The following is a 23,955-nucleotide window of genomic DNA, read 5'->3' on the forward strand; positions in this document are numbered from 1 at the left end:
GTGTGCTCAACAGATTTCTAAATTGGAAAATGAAGATTCCAATTACATGAGCCTGGATTTGTGTAAGCGTGTTGAAACCAACAGTTGCACCTTCCCACTCATTCCCTCTGCTTTGGAGTTAACGTGACTTCTCTGACTGTTTTTCCTTGGTGTGTACAGAGAGCATATGTAGTGGGTACTCCACAGCACAGCCAAAATCACAAGCTGGAGGGTACTGGGTGTTAATTAAGCATCCATATAACACTGAACTTAACCTTCTTTTTTTTTTCTGTCTTGCACAGCTGCATAGCATGATACGCTTGAGATAGTCAGTAATGTTTTTTCCTTTGCATACCTTAATTAGGTATGTTGAATGCTAGCATTTGCATAGACAAGGTAAGGTAGAGCAATTGAGCAAGTTCTACCCAAATTTGTGGTGTGCAATGGTAATACAGAACTTTGAGGCATGTATTAAAAATTCTCAAGAGGAAAACATCTTGCAATTTATTGTAACCTAAGTAGTAAACATCTGAATGTGTTTTTACACAGGTAACAGTTAGGGCTTGCTACAGGTATATTTCAAACATCGCTGAATAAAAATGAACCTTTTACAAACCCACCGATCCAGTAAGTTTTCTTCAAAACAATATTAAGTGTGTGGCTATGAAAACAGAGTGACACATAAAAAAATTTTCAAAAATCATTTACCACAGGGTAACATTTTTGTAACTAGAGGAAAACAAAAAATTATGTACATAAATACATATATTTTTATATATAGCAAATTACAGTTTCCTGCACTGAACATTTATCAAATACACAAGTACTGAACAATACTGGACAGGGTGCTTTGCCACACCTTGTTGTCTCCTTAAATTCCCATGAGAATGGAAGACAAGTTTCTATGGAGGATATAACTTGTTCAGTGATGCAAGCTCACACGAGAATTAAAAAAGTAAAGAAAACCAAAAAAACCCACAGCAGAAGTGCCTGACGTTTCCAGCACAGGCATCTTTAACAACAAAGCGCGAATGCTCAACTGTTCTTCAAGCACACGCCCCGGCACAGGGTCTGCGCCAGTAGAGCTTTATTCGGTCTGACAGCCGTCACCTGCCAAGGGCGATGAATTTGGGCACCAAATCTGATGCTCGGCTTTGTCCGCTGGCTTGTCAAAGCCATCATCTTTCTGATGAGAGGCAGGTTGGTAGGGAGCAGTCACCTTTCAGATCCCCTACAGAAACTGTACCTTTTCTCTTGGACCTGGGCAGCCACTCCCATCAGCTTCAGATAGAAAACAAGGTGCTAGCTGGTTTTCTGGCCATTAGCTTCCCAGGGCTCTGGGAACTGTGGTTATTAGTATAATGGGAGAGTCTGAAAAGGGTGACGCCAAGCTATTTTTGAGGACTATGTACACGGTTGTTTTGGTTTTGAAAATAGAAAGCATCCACACCACACATTTCATTTCACCTGGCCAGAAATGCTAAGCTCAGGTTCCTAATGGATAAATAATGATCCTTAGTGAAAAGGATGACGTAGGCTCCACTGAGTTCTAGTGACCTTACCAGAAACTGTCTTCAAAATACTGCAGTTACTAGCTAGGAATAACAGTCCCGTTTAGGTGTCCTTCAGAGCACAAAATGCAAATGTTTATGGTATAAAAAGCACTCGCTTGTCTCCACAGGTTAGTGATGTCTGGAGCTTGGGGGATTGTAAATCCAGTCCATTACAATAAGAGTCATACTCACAATCATGAAGATTATGCCAAGTATGAGAAAAATTAGAGCCTGCAATTGGAAAATGAGATTTTGTTAATAAAGCAAGTGACTGAGCAGAGTGGAGTTCACAGACTGTCCCACTGGAACCACATTTATCTAACACCCAGGGCCTGAGTTTGGGTCATTCTCCACGAGCTAAACGAATCAAAGTTAGTCCTGTGTGAATTTCAGCTGAAGAAAGCCAGGCTTTACAAGACTAGAACTGAAAAAAAACCACTTTGTTACTATGAAAAATAATACAAAACATGGCAGAGAAACAGGTTTTTTCCTATAAAATCTGACCAATTTTCAGCGAGCAATCATTTTCTCTGATATCGAGAACAGATTCATTTAATCCTTTTCATCCTTATTAGGCAAAGAGGTAAGCCCATCTCTCTTCTCTGAAGGCATTTCTGTATATATTCAAGTGATTCAGATGCATATAGTCACCCTTTGCTTTAGCGGGGCTTTAGTTTACTGTAATCTGTCCACACTTAACAATATTCTGCCTTGCAACACAAAGATGAATATTGTATGTGATCTCAGTGCAGAGTGTGAAATTCTAGATGTGCCTAACACACAGCAACATGAAGAATGAACAAAGAGACATGAACAAATATTCACAGTCTCTCTATAATCACAGCTCCAAAGTAATCGTCAGAAATCCTTTTATGATAACCTTTTTTTTTTTTTTTTTTTTTATACTTGCAGTATGTATCGGTTAAAGTTCCTCTTCCATGGTTTTTGTGAACTTGTGTATAGATGTATATACGTACAGCTGTTTACATTAAGTGCCTTCCTCAGTAACTTTTCTGATTAAACTTGCAGAGGACATCTCCTTGGTGATATTGTTAAATGTGCAGATAGCTATTGATGTTCAGGATGAAAGGTACTGCTGGGGCAGTCTGGCATGACGTATAAATTCACGTTGTGTACAGATGATAGACCTTCATATAAGTCTCCTGCAGGTGTATGGATCTGTCTCGGTGGGGAACTCACTATGAGTTAATTATGTCTGCAACACAACTTCCTTCTTAACCTCGACCTCTCGTCTTCCTCTTAATCCACAGCTGGCCTTCTAGCATGAACCAACGGCTCCTTACACGCTGTCTTGGAATTAGTTTTGCAAGTGCAGGTGTTAACTAGAGCTTAGATTGGATTAAATAAATGCCTTTTGCTAGTGATTTAAGACACACTTTAACCTAAGGCACTTGCTGCTGTGTATCAGTAGCAGTAGGGCACTAAAGGCTTTGACTTGTGAAGCCTGGCTCTTCACGCTAAGGTGAATTACACCGCCTGACCTGTGTTTGGCGTGAGATACTACCATTTCTAAGCAACTGTTGGCTGTTGCAAGTCAAAGGCCTGAGTATTTGTGACCAGCGGAAAGCACACACCCTCCCGTCCTTCCTTCTGCAATTGCTGCCGCCTCCCTTACCCCGATCTTCTGGGGAGACCTCAGGGGCTCCTTCTCAACGAGCCGCAGGTAGAAGGCAGCGGGGAGGATGAAAATCAGCATCGTAGCAGAAGAGGCGCCTGGAAGAGAGAGCAGAGCTGAGTACCGTGCCGTCTGACGCATCAGCAACGCCGTGCACCTACAAAAGAGAGCGTGTGGGGAGGCGGCTGCTCTTCCAAGCCCAGATACACGAAGGGTTTTCTCTGCCGACAGCATTTGTGCGGATCTCCGAACACTTCTGTGAGTGCTCGGGGCCCGCCGAGGCGCTCGTTACCGAGAGCCCAACGTGGTGGCCCAGGTGTGAAAGGCAGGGAGGAGCAAACCAGCTGCCTGCGTGGAGTATAAAATCTGAAAAAGGCAGAACCCCCGTGGAGGTGTCTTAAGGGTATCCACGTCCCTGAGTCCTCAGGCAGCTCAGAGCATGGAGGGTCTTCATGGTCCTCTTTGGTCAGAGGGCAAAACTGACCAAAAGAAGGAGGTAGGGGGGGAACTGTGAATGTCAAAAGAAATGCATCGCTTTTCTCCATTTTCTAACATCACCATTTGGAAGTCAATACGTTTTGTCTAGGCTATAGGTGCTCAAAAACCAAAGGTGATTTCCCTCTCCTCCACATGCACTGAATGCCCTTGCTGTCAAAATGGGAATTCCTTACCGGATTTTATACTGGGATTATTCGATTCCTTGTGCCTCATGCAAGGTAGCAACAAAGCTGGGTAACGTTTAGCTTTGTCTGTCAGCTCTTCGGGGTTTTTTGTGTCCCTTTTCACTTTAATCTGTGTTTATATTACTCCGCTGTAGGACCCAAACTGCCACTGTCATTCAGTCCATGAATGTAAATATGTTGTGGGAAAGATTAACAGAGTAAACAAAAAGTCTTTATGAAACCTACCAATAAATCCAAAGATGTCTTTAATAGTCGGGACAAAAATTACAAGCAGGTTATTAAAAGCAAGAATTACTGCTGCAATCAGGAAATGTCTTATCCAGCTGAACGGCCTTTTGGGAAACAGCAACGCACTGATAGATGAACGGATCTGTAAGATGAAAACCAGCAGGGAAAGTAAAACAGCAATTAATTTCTCTTTGCTTTTCACTTTTTTAAATGATCTATGCTAGTTACTTTTGCTGTGAGAAATTCTGACTGAAGAAATGTGTTTTCAGTCTTTGATTCCCTTAATGTAATCTCACTCTGATGTAGGTTTTTGAGAACTGGGTTCACAGTTTAATGCAGAAACTCAAATATTTGCAGTGTAGAAGAAAGTCAAGTAAATAGGGTGTAAAATCAGGGACGTGAAATCTGTTCAACTGAGAGATGCTTATATCAGCAAAAAAAACCCCAAAGAAACCCCCACTACGACTACTAATCAGCGGGCAAAAAACGCACTGGTGAAATATGAGTTGCTGTATTCCTGAACCTGATCTCTCCGAAAAATCCCACAGGAGTTCTGCCATTTACTTTTGTGAGAGAAAGAACAAGCTGTTGTTTTACTTTCATTAAATATATATATATCTCAAAATAAAAGCATATTTTTCAATGCCACTTGGAAATTATGATCCTAAAAGCTATTGCAGAGGATCCTTTTTGCTCCGCTGACTTTCGCCCACAACACAGAAAGAGTTTTTTTTGCTTTTTCATCAGCAAAGATGGTAAGTAGGAAAAAGGTCAAGAGCAAATCCCTTTGGTGGCTGGAGACAGTGTTACTCTGAAGTACCGTGATTAACTTAAAAGATTTGAAAAGTACAAGTTGAACAAAAATGTTTTTACACTGTAAAAAGCTCAAACCCCACTTCTGTTTGGCTGTTTTAAAACAACAGACAACTGTTTCTGGATGAGTTTGGCAATTCAATAAATGTTTAGGGTTCTGTCAGTCTTGGAGCCCATCATTTGAAAACACAGCATGACTTTTGCATTTTATGCTTTTCAGGTTGATGTGAGCCAATATTAGGAAGAGGAGGCAGATTGCAAAAATTTTGTCCAGCCCCTGAGTTGATGTAAAACAGCTTTATTCCACCAAAGAACTGCTGCCTGCATTCTTGTTCACTTATTGTCAGCATCTTGTGCGTTATTCCTGCCGTGACATAGTCCTTAAAATGAAGCTATCAAACTGAAGTTTTACAGTGACTAATGGTACATAGATCTATACAATATTTTTTTTTCAGCAATGCAATGATTTCTTTTTTTTTTAAAAAAAGTATAAAGTCTAACTACTTTAAGAAAATACATATGTGGTAGTTCATAAAAAAAATAGTTGATACAAATAGGCTGCTAATTTTGAGTAATTAGATCTGCTGAGCTGGCTGTCCTCATAGGCCGTGTCAAATTGTTTGATATGCTGGCTTACACGGAAATGATATTTTCTCAGGAGTTCTTTTAACAGAGCAGTTAGCGCTGTGGTATGTAACTGCTAAGCCTTTGCACACTATTCAGATATAAAAATGATGATACAGAAAGTTAAAATGCAAAATGCTACATCTGACAGATAAGAGCCTTTTGCAATGCTCTTAGCTTGTTTTCCCATGATGAGTGACCAGTTCTAAGACTCACTTAAGCATTTAGTCACTGGTTTAAACATGACATTTAAGGCAGAGCACCGGAGAGCTCTAAGCTAGACAGACTGATCACTCTGGGTGCTTTATACCAGAACTTTTATTTTTTTTTGTAGACAACCTTGAATGGTGATCGCTTCTCTTAGGTATTTGTTAGCAAGCCTGGAAACAGTACCTACGCAGAGCTCGTGTTTGCATCCAGGACAACGGAGCAACAGGACCCCAGGGTCACCGCTCTCCTCGGATGGGAGCACCACGGCGTGACGCGGATTGCTGGGAGCCCACCGGCAGAGTGATGCTGGGCTTCCACGTGCCCTACAAACGGCATGCCGGCCTCCCCAAACTTAATGACCGGGATCAACTCTTTCCTGCCCTGCTGCGCAGCAGCTCAGGGAAGGCACGAGGGACGGCCCTGTGCGTTCATGAGCCTGGAGGTTTAGCCGTGTCTTTCTGCCCCCGCTACTGTGGATATTGCATTTTTTTTCCCCTGTGAACAGCACCTAGAAGCTCCAAACTTTGCTCACACGACGTGGCTGAGTCCTGACTGCCTCTGTTTTCTGGTACTTAGCTTCGTGCCCTGTCCGTAGAGTCGAGCATGTAAGATGTGCCTCTGCCCCTCCACCTTGGCAGCCAGGTCTGGCCGTCCTGCACCGCACGTGGCCTGAGCTGCACGTGTCTGTCCTGAGTTTGGATGCTATAGCAGGTGCCTATAGTAGGAAATCTCATAAGTGGTTTCAGTATATCCCCGAGTCTTTGATACTTACACTGCTGCTCTGGTAAATATAGTACAGAGAGAGACAGGGCAGTTGTTCCTGATTTATTTCTGATTTATTTATAAAGACTGATTTATTTCAGTCTTTCAAAGTTTGCAACCCTAACTGCCTAAGGTCCTTGCTCTGGTCAAACTGCGTATGAGAAAACAGACCCTCCCAAATAAAAACTCAGGCTTACTTTTCTTCGATGTTAAAGTCTGTCTGTGCTGAGCACATCCAGTCAGTGTATACGGGCTAGCCCCGATTTCAGCTTCAGCAGCTGGGTTACTTACGGGGAAAAGGACAAGGGGCACAGTCAGGGTTACAGCCACCAGCACTGCCAGGCGAACTGACAGCAAGAGGGTGTCGAAGGTGTACACTCTGGTGTACGTATGAAGTAGCTCATCTTCAACTTCTCCTACGAAAAAGAAACAGAAAGGAGTTAAGTCGCATCGGCAATATCTGCACATGCAAAAGGATCTTTATACTGCAGCCAGATAAGATTAGCTTTGGCCCAGCTGCTGTCATCAGATACGTGTTGTGGGCTAGGCACGAAAGAGGAGTTTCCCCAGCACAACCGGTACAACTCCATCATTCAGAGGTGATGAGGGTAATACAGAGCTGAGGTGATGCTTTGTACTCCAGTATTTCAAATGACTTTCTCAAAGTCATTAAGTGGATGCGGAACCTAAGGTAAAAATAATTTCTGCGATACGAAATAGGAAACAACTCCCTGAACTGGGAACAGGTCCCTTCGACCTCCACCCAGGTGTCCCAGCTCTCAGACAGAGCCCTCTTGCCCCAGGGATAGAGAGCAGATTGTGCTGTGCCATTCACTTCTCTGCTGTAACGGAGGAACTAACAAGGTAAGAAGAGGTGGCGTTTGCATAAAACGGTGTGCTAATACAGGGGCTGCTCTGTTTACCTACCGGTTAGTCTAGCTCATCCATATTTTTTTTACACTAGAATGATTTGCACCTGTTTTTCAGCACAGGTGAAGCTGAATTAGTGGCATCAGAGCCAGGGTGGGTAGCACTTCATAGAGTCATGTAAAACTGTTGAACGCCAGAGTATTTTTAGCATGGTCACTCTTGGCCTTTGCCAAGAGCCAAGCTGACAGCAGCTGGTTGTCCGAGTTCACAAACCCAAGAGATACACAAGTGGTCCCCCTAGTAGGTGCCTCTGAGCCTCTCACGGGTGAGGAACTTGTGGCCTGACAGCTGGATAAGTCCCACCGCTTATTCAGGAGGTTACACACTGGGTAGTATGTTAGAGTAATGCTTACATCTGGATTTGGACCCACAGAAAATACATGAGCGCTTGTGCCTCAGTGTGATAGAACCACCTTCCCTGCTTTAAAATGAGAGGGAAAATTCTGCGGAGAACAGGGCTTTGACCTACCGTAGAAGGTAAGGTATCCAAAGAGGGCAGCCAGAAGATACATGATAAGCATGCCAGTGATGGAGATATTTGAGACATTCTGCATCCGCTTTCGGGAGCGACTGAAGTAGGAGAGAAAGAGAGTAACAGTGCTATTCTTGTAAAGCCTCTTTTTGTTCAAGAAGTACTCTGAAGAGTCATAACTCTACTGACATCCCCCCACTGGCTAGTAAGTTCAGAGCAACTATAATGCTTATACAGAGCTCTTCACTTGAAGCTTTGCAGCTCTGTGCAGACCGACACCACAGACTTATAAAAGTGTGTCGAAACTCCATTTCTACTGCTTACTTAATGACAACATATACATGTGCCATCTTATTTTGTTTATCATTATTTATATACTATCAATCTCAAATGGTGTATTTTAACTAAAAAATGGAGTGGCTAAAATTACAGGGCAGGTAATAATAATAGACAAGAGCTTTCAGTCAGGTCTGTTAGAATACACCCTTATATCTAAAAAGGGCTGTTCTACAGGTTCAAGAACGTCCTGCAGGTCAAATCCTTTCTTTAGAAATCCTTTGGTTAAAGATTTGGTGTAAGAAAATCTTCAGCTTATAGGACCTGGAAGCAAGTTCCCAAGTCATCTGAGAATTTTTATTTCTTCTGAGGTTAAACCTGCTGAAATAGGAGGTGATGGGTCTTGGCCTCCTTGAGTTTTGCAGCACAACCTCCTGTAATGTAATTCTTGCTGTTGAACAAACGCATTTTCTTAGCCCTTCCCAACTGTCGACTCTGTGCTGATTTAAGCAAATGTATTTGATTTTTGATATTTGATAAGCAAAATGGGCTGGGTGAAGAGCCTATGTGAGACACCCAAACCAATGGCATCCCAAGAAACCTTAAGAGTAAGCAGCAGCTGACCCAGACACAGAACTTATTAAGATATTATTAGAAACCAGAATTATCTGTTTCAGTGCAACCAAGTTCCCCAGTATATTTCACATCATTTGAAGGACTGTCCAGATTTCTCCTTTCCTAAATGAATATGGATCAATGCGGCTTTCTGAACAGTGGTTCTCTGTCAACCAATACCTGACTATTACGTCAAAGCAAAGCCAGTATCTGCTTATTATGAAAAGCAATAAATCATTAGCAGGTGGGAGTCTACACACCAGCAATCAAGGCAGAACATGTAGAAAGTGATCTCTAGCTATGGTTAACTGGAAGTATGGGACAAAATTTAAGAACCTTACTCTTTCAGTTCACTGTATATTGGTAGCACCTCAGGGTGGCATACGAATGCAAATGCCAGGATGGGTATTGCATAGGCAGTCTGTAAAATAAAGCTCCCATTAGTAAGAACGGTCACTGCTGTACCTCTGACTTTTGGCAGGCAGCAGTTTAGCTGTGGTACGAATGGCTAAAGACAAATTCTACAGAATCTCCCTTACCCGTGAGTTGAACACAAAGTATTTTGGCTGACACATGTCACTACTGTCACTGTGTGCTTCATATTCTACACCACTTTTGGGTGAGGTGTCTCTTGGATCCTCAAGGCCCGGCAAGTGCCCAGCTGTGTTGTCCATCATGAAATTCACACCAGAACCGAGAGACTCGTTCGGTAACATGACCAGGTGCATTGGCACTGTGTTGTTGGTGGCGGTCCAGTTTTCAACCCCGTGGTCCATGACGGGGAGAGGACAGGGTACTTGGAATTTCTTGAAGATTACCTACAAAAGAGTAGACAATGTCATCAGAAGAGTACCACCATAGGAGATTACACTTACATCCCAGGTATGGCAACAGAAATATAAGCAGGCACACAGAAGAGAGAGGGGAAGGAGAGGGAGCAAGAAACCAAGTGTTACCACTTCTGCTTCTCCTGCAAATATTTGTTGTCACTCTGCTCTAGTCCTGCTCTATTTTTTGTTCTCAAGTGTTGTTTTTTAGGGTGACCTTTTTTATTCTGGCTTCATTCGGCAATGGGCTTTTTGATTTGGTTCAGTTGCAGGTGTTATTCTAGCATCCACGTTAAATTGTCATGGTAAGAAATATAACAGCGTTGCGCAGTTTACAGGCTCTGTATTTGCTTAGAGACAATACCCAAACAGTCACCTACCACACTGACAAAGAAAACCATACAGGTCAGCGAAAAACCGCTCGTATAACCAAGATAACCTGTGCAGCAAGAAAAAAAAACACAACAGTTCAGCTACATATAAATTCACAATCCTAATAGAAAAAAGAAATGAGGTTAAGTGGGGCATTAAGCTTACCTAAGCTTTTTAGAAGGGAGAGGGGAAGAATTACCCCAACTGTTACGAGTATTACGAGGTAGTTCCCATTTACATACCACTCCCTAAAAAGAAGGAATAAAAAAATAACAATCATTATCATTGACATCAAAGTGAAATATTTTCATCTGAGGTTCGGGCTGGGCAAAGGTACCTACCCAGAACTCTCCTCAAGTTTCATAAATGCTCTGATCACTTCAGGAAGTTCATATTTAATAATAAAGAGGTAGCTTGACATTGCTGAAAAAAACAAACAAACACCTTCAGATAAAACAATGTAGTTCCAACAAAAATAATTTGGTTTAAAAAACATTAATGCTTTATGAAAAACATTGTATTGGGAAACCGGTTTTTGCTAAAATAGAGAAATGAGTTTTGTTTGGATAACAGTGTGACTAAATAGATTGTATGTTCCCTTGATATTGTTATGAGCAAGTCCTGAATGACATCTAGCATTCAGTGTTAGAATACAATACAGTTCTTACTGAATTAACAACATGCTCAAATCACTGTTCTGATGAAATTTACACTCTTAACTTTTCCTTTTGCTTTTTGGTTGTAAATGTTGTTTTTCCAGTGGATAGTGTCCATCAACATTTTGTAGTAGCTTTAGTTGTTACTGCTTCTAAATCTCTTCATCTACCTTATCCTGTCTATTTTAAGCTTCTTTCTTCCAACGCTCAAGTCCATATATAAAAACCAAACCAGTTGTCAAGATTCCTGATAGAAGAGTGGTCTTCTATACTTCTCATTTAAATGTACTGCCAGAAGGCACGCTTTTTACAGTTATTTTACGCTGGCCACAGAGAGGTCTCTGGAGACCTATGGATCGACCTAGACAAGAGGATTAGAGGAACAGCTAATCTTCTCTAACAAGGAAGCATGCTTCCTTCCTGAATTCAACCACTTTTGATATCCAGGCTTGAGTAAGGAATGGAAGACCATGGAAAAGGACCTTTTATGAACAAAATCCAAAAGTCTCTTGCAGTAGAGAGATGTGAACCACCTCTGTCTGGGTAGCAAAGTTGCTGTAAAAGGGCAGTAACGATCTGTCAATGGAGATTTACAAAGTGTACCAAGTTCCAAAAGAGAGATCACAAAAAGATCTACATACATTTAATGGACCAGTGATGCATTTAATTTATATTTCAACTACCTCTCCTTAAGAAAGCTGGAAAAAATTACAAACTCCCCTGAGTTTTCAGATCTGGTGTTCTCCAGTCTCCTAAAAGGCTTCTTCCAGGGTAGTAAAAGGAAATAAGCTTTGCTGCGTGAATGCACAGTCCTACCCTTACTACTTACATCGGTAAGTAAACAGTCTCCTGTTCCGAGGGGATGGAGGTTACTCGATAGATATTTCACAGGAAGTATCTTTGTGGATGAATATTTTCAACAATTACTCTGCAACACTCAACATCTTAGAGAGATGACAACCCAGCTGTCGTTTCAAGGAGACGATTCAGCTGGAAAATGAACTACTGAAGAGCCATTCTTTTATGGAGAAATCAGAACTATGTGCTGTTCCTGTTAGGTCAGATTAATCTTTTCTAAGTTGAAGCAGATGGTATCTAGTCTGAGCTGTACTCAGTGAAGAGAAACAGCCAACTCCTTGAGGACAGTCAGCCAAACCATTTTAGCCATCACTGAAGGCTCTGCACTGGTCATGGAGAGATCCCAGGCAACTAGCTCTCACCAAACACTGAAGTGTCAGGTAGCTGAAACTAGGCAAGATGAATTCCTCCTGTCCTTCCTTATTACAATATAGTGTATACTGTACCTGGCTCATCTCTAATGCCATTTAGCCAGACAGAGGAGAGAAAGCATTTTTGTTCTGTAGAAAAGCATCAGAAGTTGGAAAACTTTTGCCCCTTACCTCCGATATTCTGCATTGTAACTGAAATGAAAACACCACACTTCCCAGGCCAGCCGAATGCCTTTTCTCCCAGCTTTTCATATATTAATGATCCTGAAAAAAAACCAAACCAAAAGAGAAACACGGGCCACTACATTGGACACTCTTGATGAATCGCATTCCAAGGTACAATACATGCAAGCATGCAGTAGGGAATATTAGTCAGTCACAGCCTGATCCTCATACCTCCTTCTTTTGATATCTTCAGTAAGAGGTGGACTGAGTAGAGCGACAGTATTGCTACGCTGAGCAGCAAAACTCTGCAAGACAAAGCAGAAATCAGAATCCTAAGCAGGACATCAGAGACACTCAGCTGATTTAAACGCACACTTCCTCACTCTCATGAAGTTCAATGCGTAAATAGTTTTCAGCAAGTTTGTGCTTTGGATTCCCAGTGCTAAATGCAGAGATAAGTGTCAACTGTAGCTTACTTGTGAGTGCAGTTGCATCTTATACGCTCCCAAAGCCCCTCAAGGCTTGTTTAAATCTGTGTAAATGCCAGTTCTGTGTTTTTCCACAAGGACAGAATCTTACATCTTAACAAGACCCTAATAAAGTAAACGGATTTCTGTGCAAGAGTCAGGTCTTTGGTCTCTTAGCTGCTCACTGACCTCTCATTTTAATCTCTCTCCTTACTCAGAGCTATCAAAAAAAACCCAAACCCCAAACCATGATTGCGACAACTTCACTGCCAGCTCTGGGCTAGTCACTGCTTTCGAATTCTGCCATGCTATTGTGAAGTGGTGGAGTTTACCTTGAGATCTACGCTTTGCAAAGTACATTAGAAATTTTGCATGGTGCTAATGCGTGGCATGACACCGGAAAAACCTGCTCTTGGAGCACTTGCAGCATACTCTTCTAGCCTAGTCTGCTTGAAGGTACCGGTGCCTGAATTCATTAATTCTGATTACTGCCATGTCGCTTCCACGTGACATTTGCATCCCATGTGATTTCAGTTATCTGCCTCTTGTGAACTGCTGGTGAAAAATCTAGCTTTGTATGACGTTTTCAGGGCACAACACTGTGGGCAGCATATCTTATTACCGTAACTGTCTTGTCATCAGCCTGCAAAAGTGTTGGTGCCAAAGGGGATACGATGATAACATGACAGAGCTAGGAAACAGGCATGTGCCTCACTCCGTGGCTTGCGCCCACACCATCCACTCCACTGAAAACGCGGTTTGGTACAGATACCGGCGACGCCAACAGCCAAGTTCATAAATGAGTTCTGGTCTAAGAGGAGACGCAGGTCCTGGGGCCAGGTGATGGCCACCAGGCCGTCACGATTTTCTCCGACGTTTCTTTCTCCAAGAGAGACAGACAGGGCTGCAGACTTCATGAGAGCAGAGTCGTCTCTCATGCTGTGGTCTCATGCAGTATGGTAAGGGGGGATCGTGTCTGAGGTCGCAGTGTACCCTGCCAAGATGCCATCCTTCTTGATCAGGGGCACCCATGCAGCTGCTGTTCAGAGACGTGGTCTCTGTGTCCTCACACGTGAGGTATGGTAAACCAAAGCCGTCCTGGCTGCACTTGCGATATCATGGCAGGCAGCAGAAGTGATGCTCCCGTGCCATTGCAAACGTCCCCCGTGGGAGAGGAGGCTGTAATGGGAACTTCAGAACCCTCCTTTTGCCTTCACCCTGTGGAACAGCTACCGGCATGAGAGCACTTGGGCAACATGAGAACAGTAAATTACAAAAATTTAGACGATGCTGCCAGCATCGTCTAAATTAGAATTAATGTCCAGCAGTTTCCATTTAGTAGATGGGATTTTTCTGTCCTGCTAACACTAACGTCATGACCTGTGAAAACAGAGGAACCTCCAGCAAGTGGATGCATGCCATGGGGGTAACAATATCCCCACACAGTTTTATACTTTTAAATAAAACTCCTTCCTCTACCAGAAGGGAGAATGTTCTCATGCAGAAAGTATGGAAGTAGGACAGAAAAGAAAATGAGCTGTGGGTGGAGACAACCTTTGTTTTTGCTGCTTAAGTCTCCATAGGGTTGCCTTAGCATTATGCCCTGCTTTAGCACTGCCAACAGAGCTAATGTCATTAGGCTTATATCAGAATTTTTTAGCCACTTGTGTGAATGAACTTTAAAAATAAAGATATTACAAAGGTTGTGGTTTCCCCCCCCCTAAGTGAGGCTTGATGTATCACAATTTCCTTTCCAGTGATAATTTATGGCCATACTAGTTAGTGCAAGTACACAGAGAAAGTTGGAGAAAAAAAAATCCTACATTTTTCAGACTCGAATGTAGTCAATTTTAAAACCAGCTTCCATTTCTGTTTCTGCAAATACTATGTCTAAACCATTTGAGTGCAGGTGCTGGGAAGTACTTATCCAGGACAGCATTTGCATCTACAATTAATTTTCAGTTAAAAATTCTACTGGCAAAACAGGAGGTGTTTCTTAGCAACTAGAAGCTACATGTAGCATTTCAAATGCTGTTGCTGTCGTAGTTACACAATCTCCAGAAGAAAGAAGCCATATAAAGATAGCCATGCAACCTGATTTAAAGGTTTGTTAGATTTCAGTAATGTAAAACAACAGCCTATTGTCATACAGTACTGTCGTGTTTTATTCCACTGTCATGAGGGATTAAATGTAAGGCTTCAGTTAAAATTAAAAAATAAAAAAAGAAAACCAACTTTTTTTTCTTTTTTTTTTTTCTTTTTTTTTTTGTACAGTCTGTCTCATTTTACAAGGTTAGCTATAGATTAAAAACCCTCACATGGCTATCTGTTACTGCCTATCAAAACCCATTTTGTATACATACTGTATGTCAGCCACATACCATTGCTGTCATCTGTGCACATCGAGTACAAATAGACTTAAGGGTGCAACATTAAATCTGAAAAAAATCTGTGAATGCCTTTGCATTCAAAGCATGCTGCTATTTCAGACTTATAGAGAATATTGTTCTTCCATTTCTACATAGTGATTAGATAGTTGGGATGACGTAAATATATACTTTAAGGGTGATTTATTTCCCTTGTTGAACTCCCATACTGAACCACCAAGATTGCTGTTGTTATTTTAGGACCCGTATACTGTTCTTCCCCTCTGGTTTTTGACTGTACAGTATCAATTCACAGTTGTGTTCCTTGTACAAAATAGGGCTAAAATAAAAAAAAATAAAATGGTTTGTCAGCAGCGGAAGGTTCCTTGCGGTGCAGCTAAAATGTTTTCATTACAGATGATCTTACAAAACTTTTCAGCTAACAAAACAAGCTTACCGTACCTCTCTAACCACAAAAAACTTTAGCTCCAGCTCGCTGCTTATATTCTATTTGCTTTTGTTTCTATGTACTTACACGAAAAGGATAATTCCCGTGTTGGCCATGGCATAGGAAAGCCCTAAGATGCCGCTGCCCATAATGGCATTGCTGAGGTTGAACGATGACATTCCAAAGGAAGCTCTGCCCCGGTGCTGTTGGGAGCAAGCACAGAAAATGGCAATTAATTTGCCTTTTACTGAGCAGAACAGACTAATTATCCTAGTTGCTGGTTTTCCCTGTATTGCTCCCTTGATCCTTAAGAGGTGGAGCTTCATCAAGGTTCCTGAGCCCACAGACGCTTGCCGCCATAAAGAGAGTTTTTTCCCCCAAAGCCAGCTGTGCTGGTAGGGGTTTGCCTCTTCCCACTCGCTCCGTGTCTCGGCGGGGAGGAGGGCTACGGGCGACTGAGGTGACATAGCCACAACTGGCTGGGCTGGCTAGCCTCTATAGGAATACATGCTGTTATCTAACAGATTTCCCGACTATTGTTTTTTAAAAAAAATCAGGTGATTTTAAAAAATTAATCTAACCGATCACTGAATTCTTCTCCGAGCAGGACGTGCTTCTTTCCTTGAAGCATTAAAAGTGTGTCTGGGGAAGAAGATGAAGCGTTGTGCGGCTCGGGCTGGAGGCAGGAGAGTGGAAGAGGACAAAAATCTGGGAAAGGGGAGGATGGTGTGTGAGGGAGTCACATCTGCCACCAAGTGGAAAAGAAAGGGGGGGAATATGGCTCTTAATTTTAGCTTGCAACCACAGATAATATGTTTTTGTTTGTATTGGATCAATCCTAATAAAACCTGTAACATGAGCAATAAAATAATGCCTTTCTTTGCACTAAGCTCATGAAAACTTTGAATAAACTGAAATCTGGAGCAGAGGTACCAACACGCACACCCCAGGAACCGGTGCTGTGCTTCCATTTGCACGTGGAGTTGTCTAAAAAGTTGGAGGTGTGCTGAGCATGTAATGTTCAGCACTGTAAAGCCGCACATGAATGTTCTTTCTTTAAAGAGATGCGGCTGGATGGGGATTTATTTATGCCAATGCTGGAAACAATACAAGCACGCATGCACTAAGGCCCAGCTCTACCTTGATATAGGAGCAACAAAGTTCTCCTGGACCAAATCTGCTGTCAGAAAAATGGGTGCAGACCCACCATGGCTGAATATCTTGGGTGAGATAACATGGGTGCTACTGATGTCCAGCTATGATCTGAGGAATTTTTCTGATGACTTGTGAAGGAAAGACCCAGTTTTACTTGCAAGGCAACAGAAAGGGTTTGCTGTGCTAACTCTTAGAAAAATGTGTTTACTCTTCCACAGCCAAGATTATGCTGATCAAGCTCCAGAGTAACTTTGTCTACTGAGACTTTTGGAAAAAGATTTGGGTCAATAAGATTTGCTTTGTAATTACTCTTAAAAATGAATAAAACTTACATATTCTTCATTAAATTCTTCCAATTTCTTTTTACCCAGATATCCATTTGTAAGGAACTTCTGACTTTCTGCATCATCGCTAGCAAATGGACTGAACACAAAGAAAAATAAGAAAATATTAGGTAAGGCTTATGGCACACATTATGTTCAGGTAGTGCCTTTTATCGTCAGTGGGAAACTTTCCTTTGGCATTGCAATGAATAATTAAACACCCTTCAGAAAAAAACCCTCTTTTATCCTGTAAGATTCTCATGTCCGATGGCATGCTTAATAGATCTTTGCTTTGCCTTGGAATTTAGTTTTAAACCCAGCAATCTTCGAATTGTATCTGATTGCAGATGTTGGAAAGCAGCAATTCCTTACTGCCGGCAGCGTGCTAAAGCCGAGCGTGTAATTCACATCCGAGGAACAAAGCGCTTTGCGACTGCCCTGTTGGAAATACGTGCTGGGGGGTTGTTCAGCGAGCTGAGAGCCGGAGGCAGACGGCTGGTTTTGAGATGTCTTTCTCAGGCCACCCAGGTGCTGGGACTATGGTGGGTCCTGCTGGAGATGCCTGAGGGTGGGCTGTCCCCACGGGAGCACCGACCTGCTGCCCTCCGTACCTCACCCTGGAACGCGTTCCCCCGCGTTGCCCTGAGAACGTATTAATTTACACACGTACTATTGGACCGGAGGGGTTGGAAATTGCCAAGCGGGGGCTGAAAGCCTGCAGAGGTGACTCCAGGGGGTGGCCGGCAATTTGGGGGGGGGGGGGGTGGTGGTCCTGGGCTGGACCTGCTGAACTGGGAACACCGTTCTCCAGGGCACAGAGCAGGGAGGGTTGGTGCTGTGGGAAAACGCTAGCTAAACAACCACACGAATTTCATTGTATTACCTCGGAAATGTTTTGAGTCCCAGATGCCATTAGTGAAGCTTGTTTTTTGATTACTGCTTTCTAGCCTTAACGGACCAGCCTTCCCATTTAAATGCTTACCTCCTAATTGCAGCCTTTTCTGAATCAACCAGCTCCGTGTAGTTGTCTTCGAGGCTTTCCCCACTGTTGCTCTGATCATCAAGTTCGATGTTGACTTTTTGCAGCTCCATGCGATCCATTAGAGTGGTCAGCGCTTTCCAGCACACACGCTCGTTTCTTCAGCGTAAACAGCACCGCGCCGGCTGCTTGCGGGTCCTCTCTACCATGCGGGGACTGCCAGAACACTCTGTTCTGCAAACAAAACACAACAGGACTCATTAGAGTTTTCCTCAAATTAGAGAAACCAGTGTGAATCGTTGGGTTTGTGTTTGTTCTTTGTAATAGCATTAAGAGGGGAAACTGTTGCAGACTGGGAAAATTCTGGGCAAGCATAATGTCCCTTTATATGCCAGCACTTGGCCCTGCTGTCTCCCGTCAAATGGTAAAGAGCGCAGGGGCCAACGGATGCACAGTGGATGTCCAGCAGCTGGCAAAATTACAAAGCCGGCAGAAAAGAATTTCTTTGAATTTCTAAGGGGTGGTGATGCAGAAGTGCTTGCTGTTAGAAATGAAGGGAGTGTATCAGGGTTTTCCTACTACTGCTTCGAAACATACATACTCTTAAGGGAAATGCTCAGTGTTTCGAATCATTTGTTGTAAGATTAATGTTGTCACAGATTTAAATGTTTTGAAGATTTCTCCCTTTCACTGGGGTCTGACGGAGGTGAGCATCTCTGTATGATCACTTCTTTGATAATTAGGATGTGCAATTCTGATACAGCAGTTTGTGGGTTTCAGTATATCTGTGTTCCATTCTTACTTGCCCCTTGACGAGAAGCTCTGTCGGACGTGGGATTATTACATGGATATAAGACTGACTATCTTTACCCTTGTTAGAAAAATTCCTGCCTTTTAAAAATCATTTGAATAAATGCTCAGCTCTCCATTTCTATATGGACCAAAGGAAACTATAGAAACCAAAGTTACAAAGACGACTTCACCTGCGGGATTTCAGCAGCTGTGTGTTACAGTCTCATCTGCAGATACACATTTACACATTCATTTGCTCATTCCCACATTCAAGAGGAAAACACTGTGCAAGAAATGTTACGGTTTCACAAGACTTTTCACTTCCCAAAGATATTCCTTGACGCATTTTATATTTCCATTTCAGAGCTGAGGAGACAAAGGGGCACATGGGTGAAGGGAGCGAGCACAGAGCGGATAGCACACAGCTGGCACACCTGGGGCCAGAATTGCAGACTTCGGGCAGTCTTCCTCCTGCCTTGGAATCAGGCAGACTGGCTGGATCCATTACATTTTTCATAAATATCACACGCTAAATGCAGCCCAGCACTGCGTAATAACAATATCAGAAAACACCGCAACAAATAATTTCTATGTCTGGCTCTTCGTAACACTAAACCCGCAATTATCTAATAGCCTTTTTCCTGGTTTTGCATTTATGGATGTGTAGGTCTTCGCTCGATGACCAGACCTTCACTATCCTCTGCTAGTGATCACATGCAGTTCTTAAGAACGCCTACAAATGTATTTGTAGTGGCAAAAGGTTAGAGCGCATGTGTTAAAAACGTAAATGCAAACTTTAAATACCAATCCTGGAGGCTAAAACTGACTCCGGGCCAGAAATCAAAGTCAGCCTCCTCGCTTCTTACTAAAAACATTCACCCAGACCAGACAACTGAAAAGGAAGAACAATATCAGAGTGCATTAGGAGATTTCCTACCAGAGAAAGCGGCTGGGTTTACTCCTTTCTGCTGCCGCACAGGGAGTGTGCGTGAGGGGACGAGTGATTCGGGCATCAGGGCAGAGCTGCCGGCACACGCATTCCAGTGGCCGGGGGGTTCTGCCCGCTCGGGTTATGAATAACTCCGGGAGACAAAAAAAAATAATAATAAAAAAACCCCAACCCCAACGGAGCCCTCCCAACTGCGGTTTCATTCACAGAACCGTCTTCAAACGCAGACGCTGCCCTGTCTGAGCAACAAAGTCCTTCCAATTCCTATTGCTTATTTTTAATCTGTGGTGTAAAGGTCAGGCAGACAAATCTGACTGCGCTTAGCCCTGTTCTGGTAGAGGGTAAAATCTCCCCCGTGCGCACTGCCTAACTGCTTGCCGGAGAAATGTCTTTTCCAGAAGTGGCCGTCCAAAAAATACAGATCTTCAAAGAGTTGGGAAACAGAGGAAAAGTAAGCAAAAAAGTTGCCAGGAGTTAGGTTACACAGAGATTAGGCTGAGGAGGAAAGTCTGTGCAGCACAGCAAACACACTTTGGAAAGGGGAGCAAAAATTGGCTGGAAATACATGTTACAGCATAAGAATCATCTGGGCATTGTCCTGTCAAACATTTACACAAGTAATCTGATTTATGGGCGTCATCTCAAGAGGCTGTGGAATTCCTGAATAGAGCAGTGATTTTCGAATTTTTTTTTAATTTTTTTTTTTTTTTTTTAAATCTGTGAATTCCTAAAAGTCTTCTGGTGAAGGTGCAAAGCCTCAGGTGGCAAAATTAAATCTGCTGAGAACCCGGTTTCTTGCAGTTGTCACTTTTTTGGGGAGCGGTTGGTAGAGCTCAAGGGGTCTGCAAACCATGAGCTGAAAGTCATTGGCATAAATGCGGGCAGGACGAGCCCCACGAAACAGGCTTGGTGTTAGATTTGAATCCCGCAAACACTAACGACTGTGATTACAACCAACGGTGCCTTTGGACTCCAGTAGGACTTGGCAGAGCTGGTCCTTGGTGGCAAATCCGTATCTTCAGGTTCCTACCACCGCCGGTACTGATGGGTTTGGAGGGATGTCGAGGTACCGGTTGCGCCTGCTCCCCACCAGTAACGTAGAAGGGGCAGAGCTGCCATCCCTTCACCTGGGGAAGAAACGGCGTAGCCCTGCACCTCTTGGGTCACTGCTCCACCTGCGAGATATTATTCAGCAAAAAAATGGGGGGGACGCATTGGCTGGCACTGTTTAAAACAAAATGGTGGCTGTGGCTGCGCGCCGTACGGTGGCCAAGCCCGGTGCCAGGGCTGGTAGACGGGCGCTGGGTCGCAGCCCCGATCGTGCTCCTGGGTGATGGCCAGGACAGCAGTGACGTGACAGAGGACGGCCACCAAGGTCGGGCAGGCCTGGGCCCTGCTAGAAGGCCAGCACATAGAAAAACCAAAGTTCATCTGCTTCAGCTTCCCTGGGATTGAATGCTTTCTGCTTCAGAGTTCTGAATTGTGTGCCTAAACCCTGTTTTCAGCACCCAAACCCATCGTGACTCGCCCAGCTTCCTTTCCCTAGAGAGGAATTTGGTAAGTTTGGAAGTAACCAAAAAGCTCTCCACTTCTTTTTCCTTCCCTTTATTTAAAATAAATAATTTTTTCCCCTTATGTTTACATACAAGAAAAATCCATTAGCTCTACAGAGTTCCTTAAATGTGGCTTCAATACGGTGATGGTTTTGCTGCCTCCTGTGGCATTTGGCTGAACAGAAGATTTTTCTTGAAGTATGGCATTAAAATGGACATGCTGGTTGAAAAGAGATTCACCTATTATTAGAGGGAAGGTATTTATCCCTCTAAAACTGTTTTTCTCTTCAAGTATGGGGTACTGCTCTACCTCATATATTAAGTAACGGTTTTCGGCAATGATTCAGAAAATGATGAAATTTTTGGCATCTGATCTCACAACGTTATTGATCTCTGTTCAGTCTGCAGTTAGGACATTAAGAGAATGGACAACCATCGGGCAAATAATGCCAAGTCACGGATATGACTAACATTTTCATGGCTTTTGCAGTATCAAAATTTGTAAGCTCCACCACGGTATCTGGTTTAGCAGATTTTGCCAGATTCTTCATCGGCATGACAGTGGGTTTATAATATTACTGTCTGCACAGCTATTTCAAAAAGAAATAAGTGTTGTCACTGTGAAATAAACAATTAAAATGCAAAGCCTGTTTTCACAAATTCATTTATTTACAGAAGTGTTAGCCAAGTAAATCAAGAACCTTGGAAAAAATTCTCAGAAGTTAGCCAAGGGCTGCAAAGGAAAGCAGGCATTCATTTCTTAATCGCCTGGTCAATTTTAAACACCTTTTGCTCTTTCTTTTTTTGCTTAAGGTTTGATTTGCTGTACAAATATAAAAACCCCAACAACTAAATTTCATTCCTGAAGAAATACCAAAGACATTTGCCAACATAAATTACCATGTCAGTAAATCTTAAGGAGCCCATCCTTCACATTGCACTTATATTTACCGATTAATTACATTTTAAAAGATGTGGCCAGTGTCTAAAATACATTGATCAAGCATTGTAAAGAAAAAAAAGTTTAAGGTTTACCTCTGAGTCAAGCAGGTTTTGTTGCTCGCTTGCTAAGCAGGTTATATCTTTTAGGAATTGCACCTGTAATGAAAAGTTTGCTCATGTGCAACCTAGAGCAGTTGGACAGTGATTTAAAGACAAATGGGAGTGTATCAGATGAACCAATCAACAGCTGCTACACCCCAACAACTCCCTTTGACAAACTTGCGTCAGCTCTTTTTAAAAAAAAGGGCAAAAAAAAAAGAAGAAAGGTAAATCAGTTTATTGGAGCACACTGAGGGCAAACATCTCAGTTACCAGAGCTATTTGCTCTCTGAGCTTAGCACTATTACAAAATGCATATCCGCAGAACGCTTCACCCAGGCTCGATCATGCTTTCATTTGATAAGTCTTGATTTGTGAACAATGCGTGTGCATTCGACTTGCAGTAGCACAGTAGTAATAAGCCTGGAAAATAGGATCTGGGAGAAATAAATAAGGGCTCCCACACTGCTCTTATTTGTGCGACTGCGGAGCTACACCTTCCAACTGCAGTAGAGGTGTGCGTGGCGGGACTTGGTCGGAAGCGTGTGCTTTCAAATAGGCTGGTTGACCTGTGCCTTAGTTTCCCAGTTGAAATATTTACTGTAATTGCAATTGTGGAGTTATATGTCAAATGACAAATGGTTTTCATTTAACGGTAATATAGACCCGGGGAGAAGTGTTTCATTACCTGTGATGTGCCTGCAATACTGTAGAATTTACAACCTTTTATCCAACGACATAATCACCATAATTAAAAAAAAACAGACAACCCTCCAGCCCTCCCTCCCGTGTAGGCTTTGTGATTAAAGCCCTCAGACAGGCCTGACTGCGAAGGCAGGAAGGCAAGCGAGGGGATGTAATTTTTAATTCTTTGAGTTTCCTGCGGAGCACTTCAGACTGCTTTAGCTCAGGCTGGGTGAAAACCTGCGGGAACCCAACCCGGCTCCGCCGCGAGCAGGGCTTCTGCCTGCTTGCTGCCGGCACTGGCTGTGGTGTGCCGTTTCACGGTTCCCTCCCTCCAAAAAAATCCCAGTTCCAATATAGACTCAGACAAATAGTTCAACAAAAATAAGCTCTGTCTCCCTCGGTTCTGCATTCCCGTGAAAATGCAACTGATCGTAAGGCCCGTCATGCCATACGATGCCAAAAGTAGTACAGTCCAAAGACGAAGAGGTGCAAGGTTCGGAGCTAGAGGTCCTATCTTGCTTTAGACCTATCACGTGGTTGGAAAAATGAACAAATTTTTGGGCTTAGACTGGTGGAAGGGACTTTGAGACTGAAAGCTGCCTCTCTTTTCCACCGCATCAGCTGGTTTCGTGAGGGAGACAGGCTCTCCCCCTAAAGCACACGACAAAGAATAGGTGTCCTTAATGAATTAAAGCAGTTCTCGGCTGTGGTTCGGCACCAAACTCTTCTATGTCATTGCTAGGGAGAGAGGACCAGAGCTGCGGGAGGGGCTGGGGAAGGCAGCCCTGCTCCGCTTGTGCCTGTTTGCTTTGCACACTTGACAGGGCTGCGGGTACAGGCAGCGTCCTCGTCGTGCTGTTGTTCATGTGGATGTCTCATGTAACGACAGGGGAGAGAAAAACATTTCTTTAAACGAACGAAAATAAGGTTGTAAACCATAAAGCAAACAGCAGGGAGATGCTGGGACAGATGTACTAACAAATCAGCAACAGCTGTGAAAATTACTTCTGATACATTTTTTGAACCTGATTAAAAAGATAATAGTCAAGATTAGAGTTCATTTCCTTTTCAGATGCCACAGATATCACAGATATCGACGCCTATGTCCGATACCCATCGAGCCTAAGCAGCGTGGCACAGATCTCTCCGTAGCCGCATCAGGGTA

General features: G+C 43.0%; 1 protein-coding gene across 1 annotated transcript; it reads right to left on the reverse strand.

The window, feature by feature from the left end:
• Positions 1-450: 450 nt before the first annotated feature.
• On the reverse strand, positions 451-22,206 carry SLC38A4 (solute carrier family 38 member 4). Its single transcript, XM_049813634.1, has 16 exons — positions 22,098-22,206; positions 17,772-18,002; positions 16,799-16,889; positions 15,399-15,514; positions 12,262-12,335; positions 12,037-12,129; positions 10,322-10,403; positions 10,146-10,228; positions 9,989-10,047; positions 9,321-9,599; positions 9,123-9,202; positions 7,888-7,988; positions 6,780-6,904; positions 4,077-4,221; positions 3,169-3,266; positions 451-1,763 (listed from the first exon to the last, which is right to left on the reverse strand). The coding sequence occupies exons 2-16, from the start codon at positions 17,888-17,890 to the stop codon at positions 1,662-1,664; spliced, it is 1,647 nt and encodes a 548-aa protein (XP_049669591.1). The 5' UTR covers positions 17,891-18,002; positions 22,098-22,206; the 3' UTR covers positions 451-1,661.
• Positions 22,207-23,955: the final 1,749 nt, after the last annotated feature.

This window comes from Accipiter gentilis, chromosome 11, assembly GCF_929443795.1.
Source record: "Accipiter gentilis chromosome 11, bAccGen1.1, whole genome shotgun sequence".
NCBI classification, from domain to species: Eukaryota; Metazoa; Chordata; class Aves; order Accipitriformes; family Accipitridae; genus Astur; species Astur gentilis.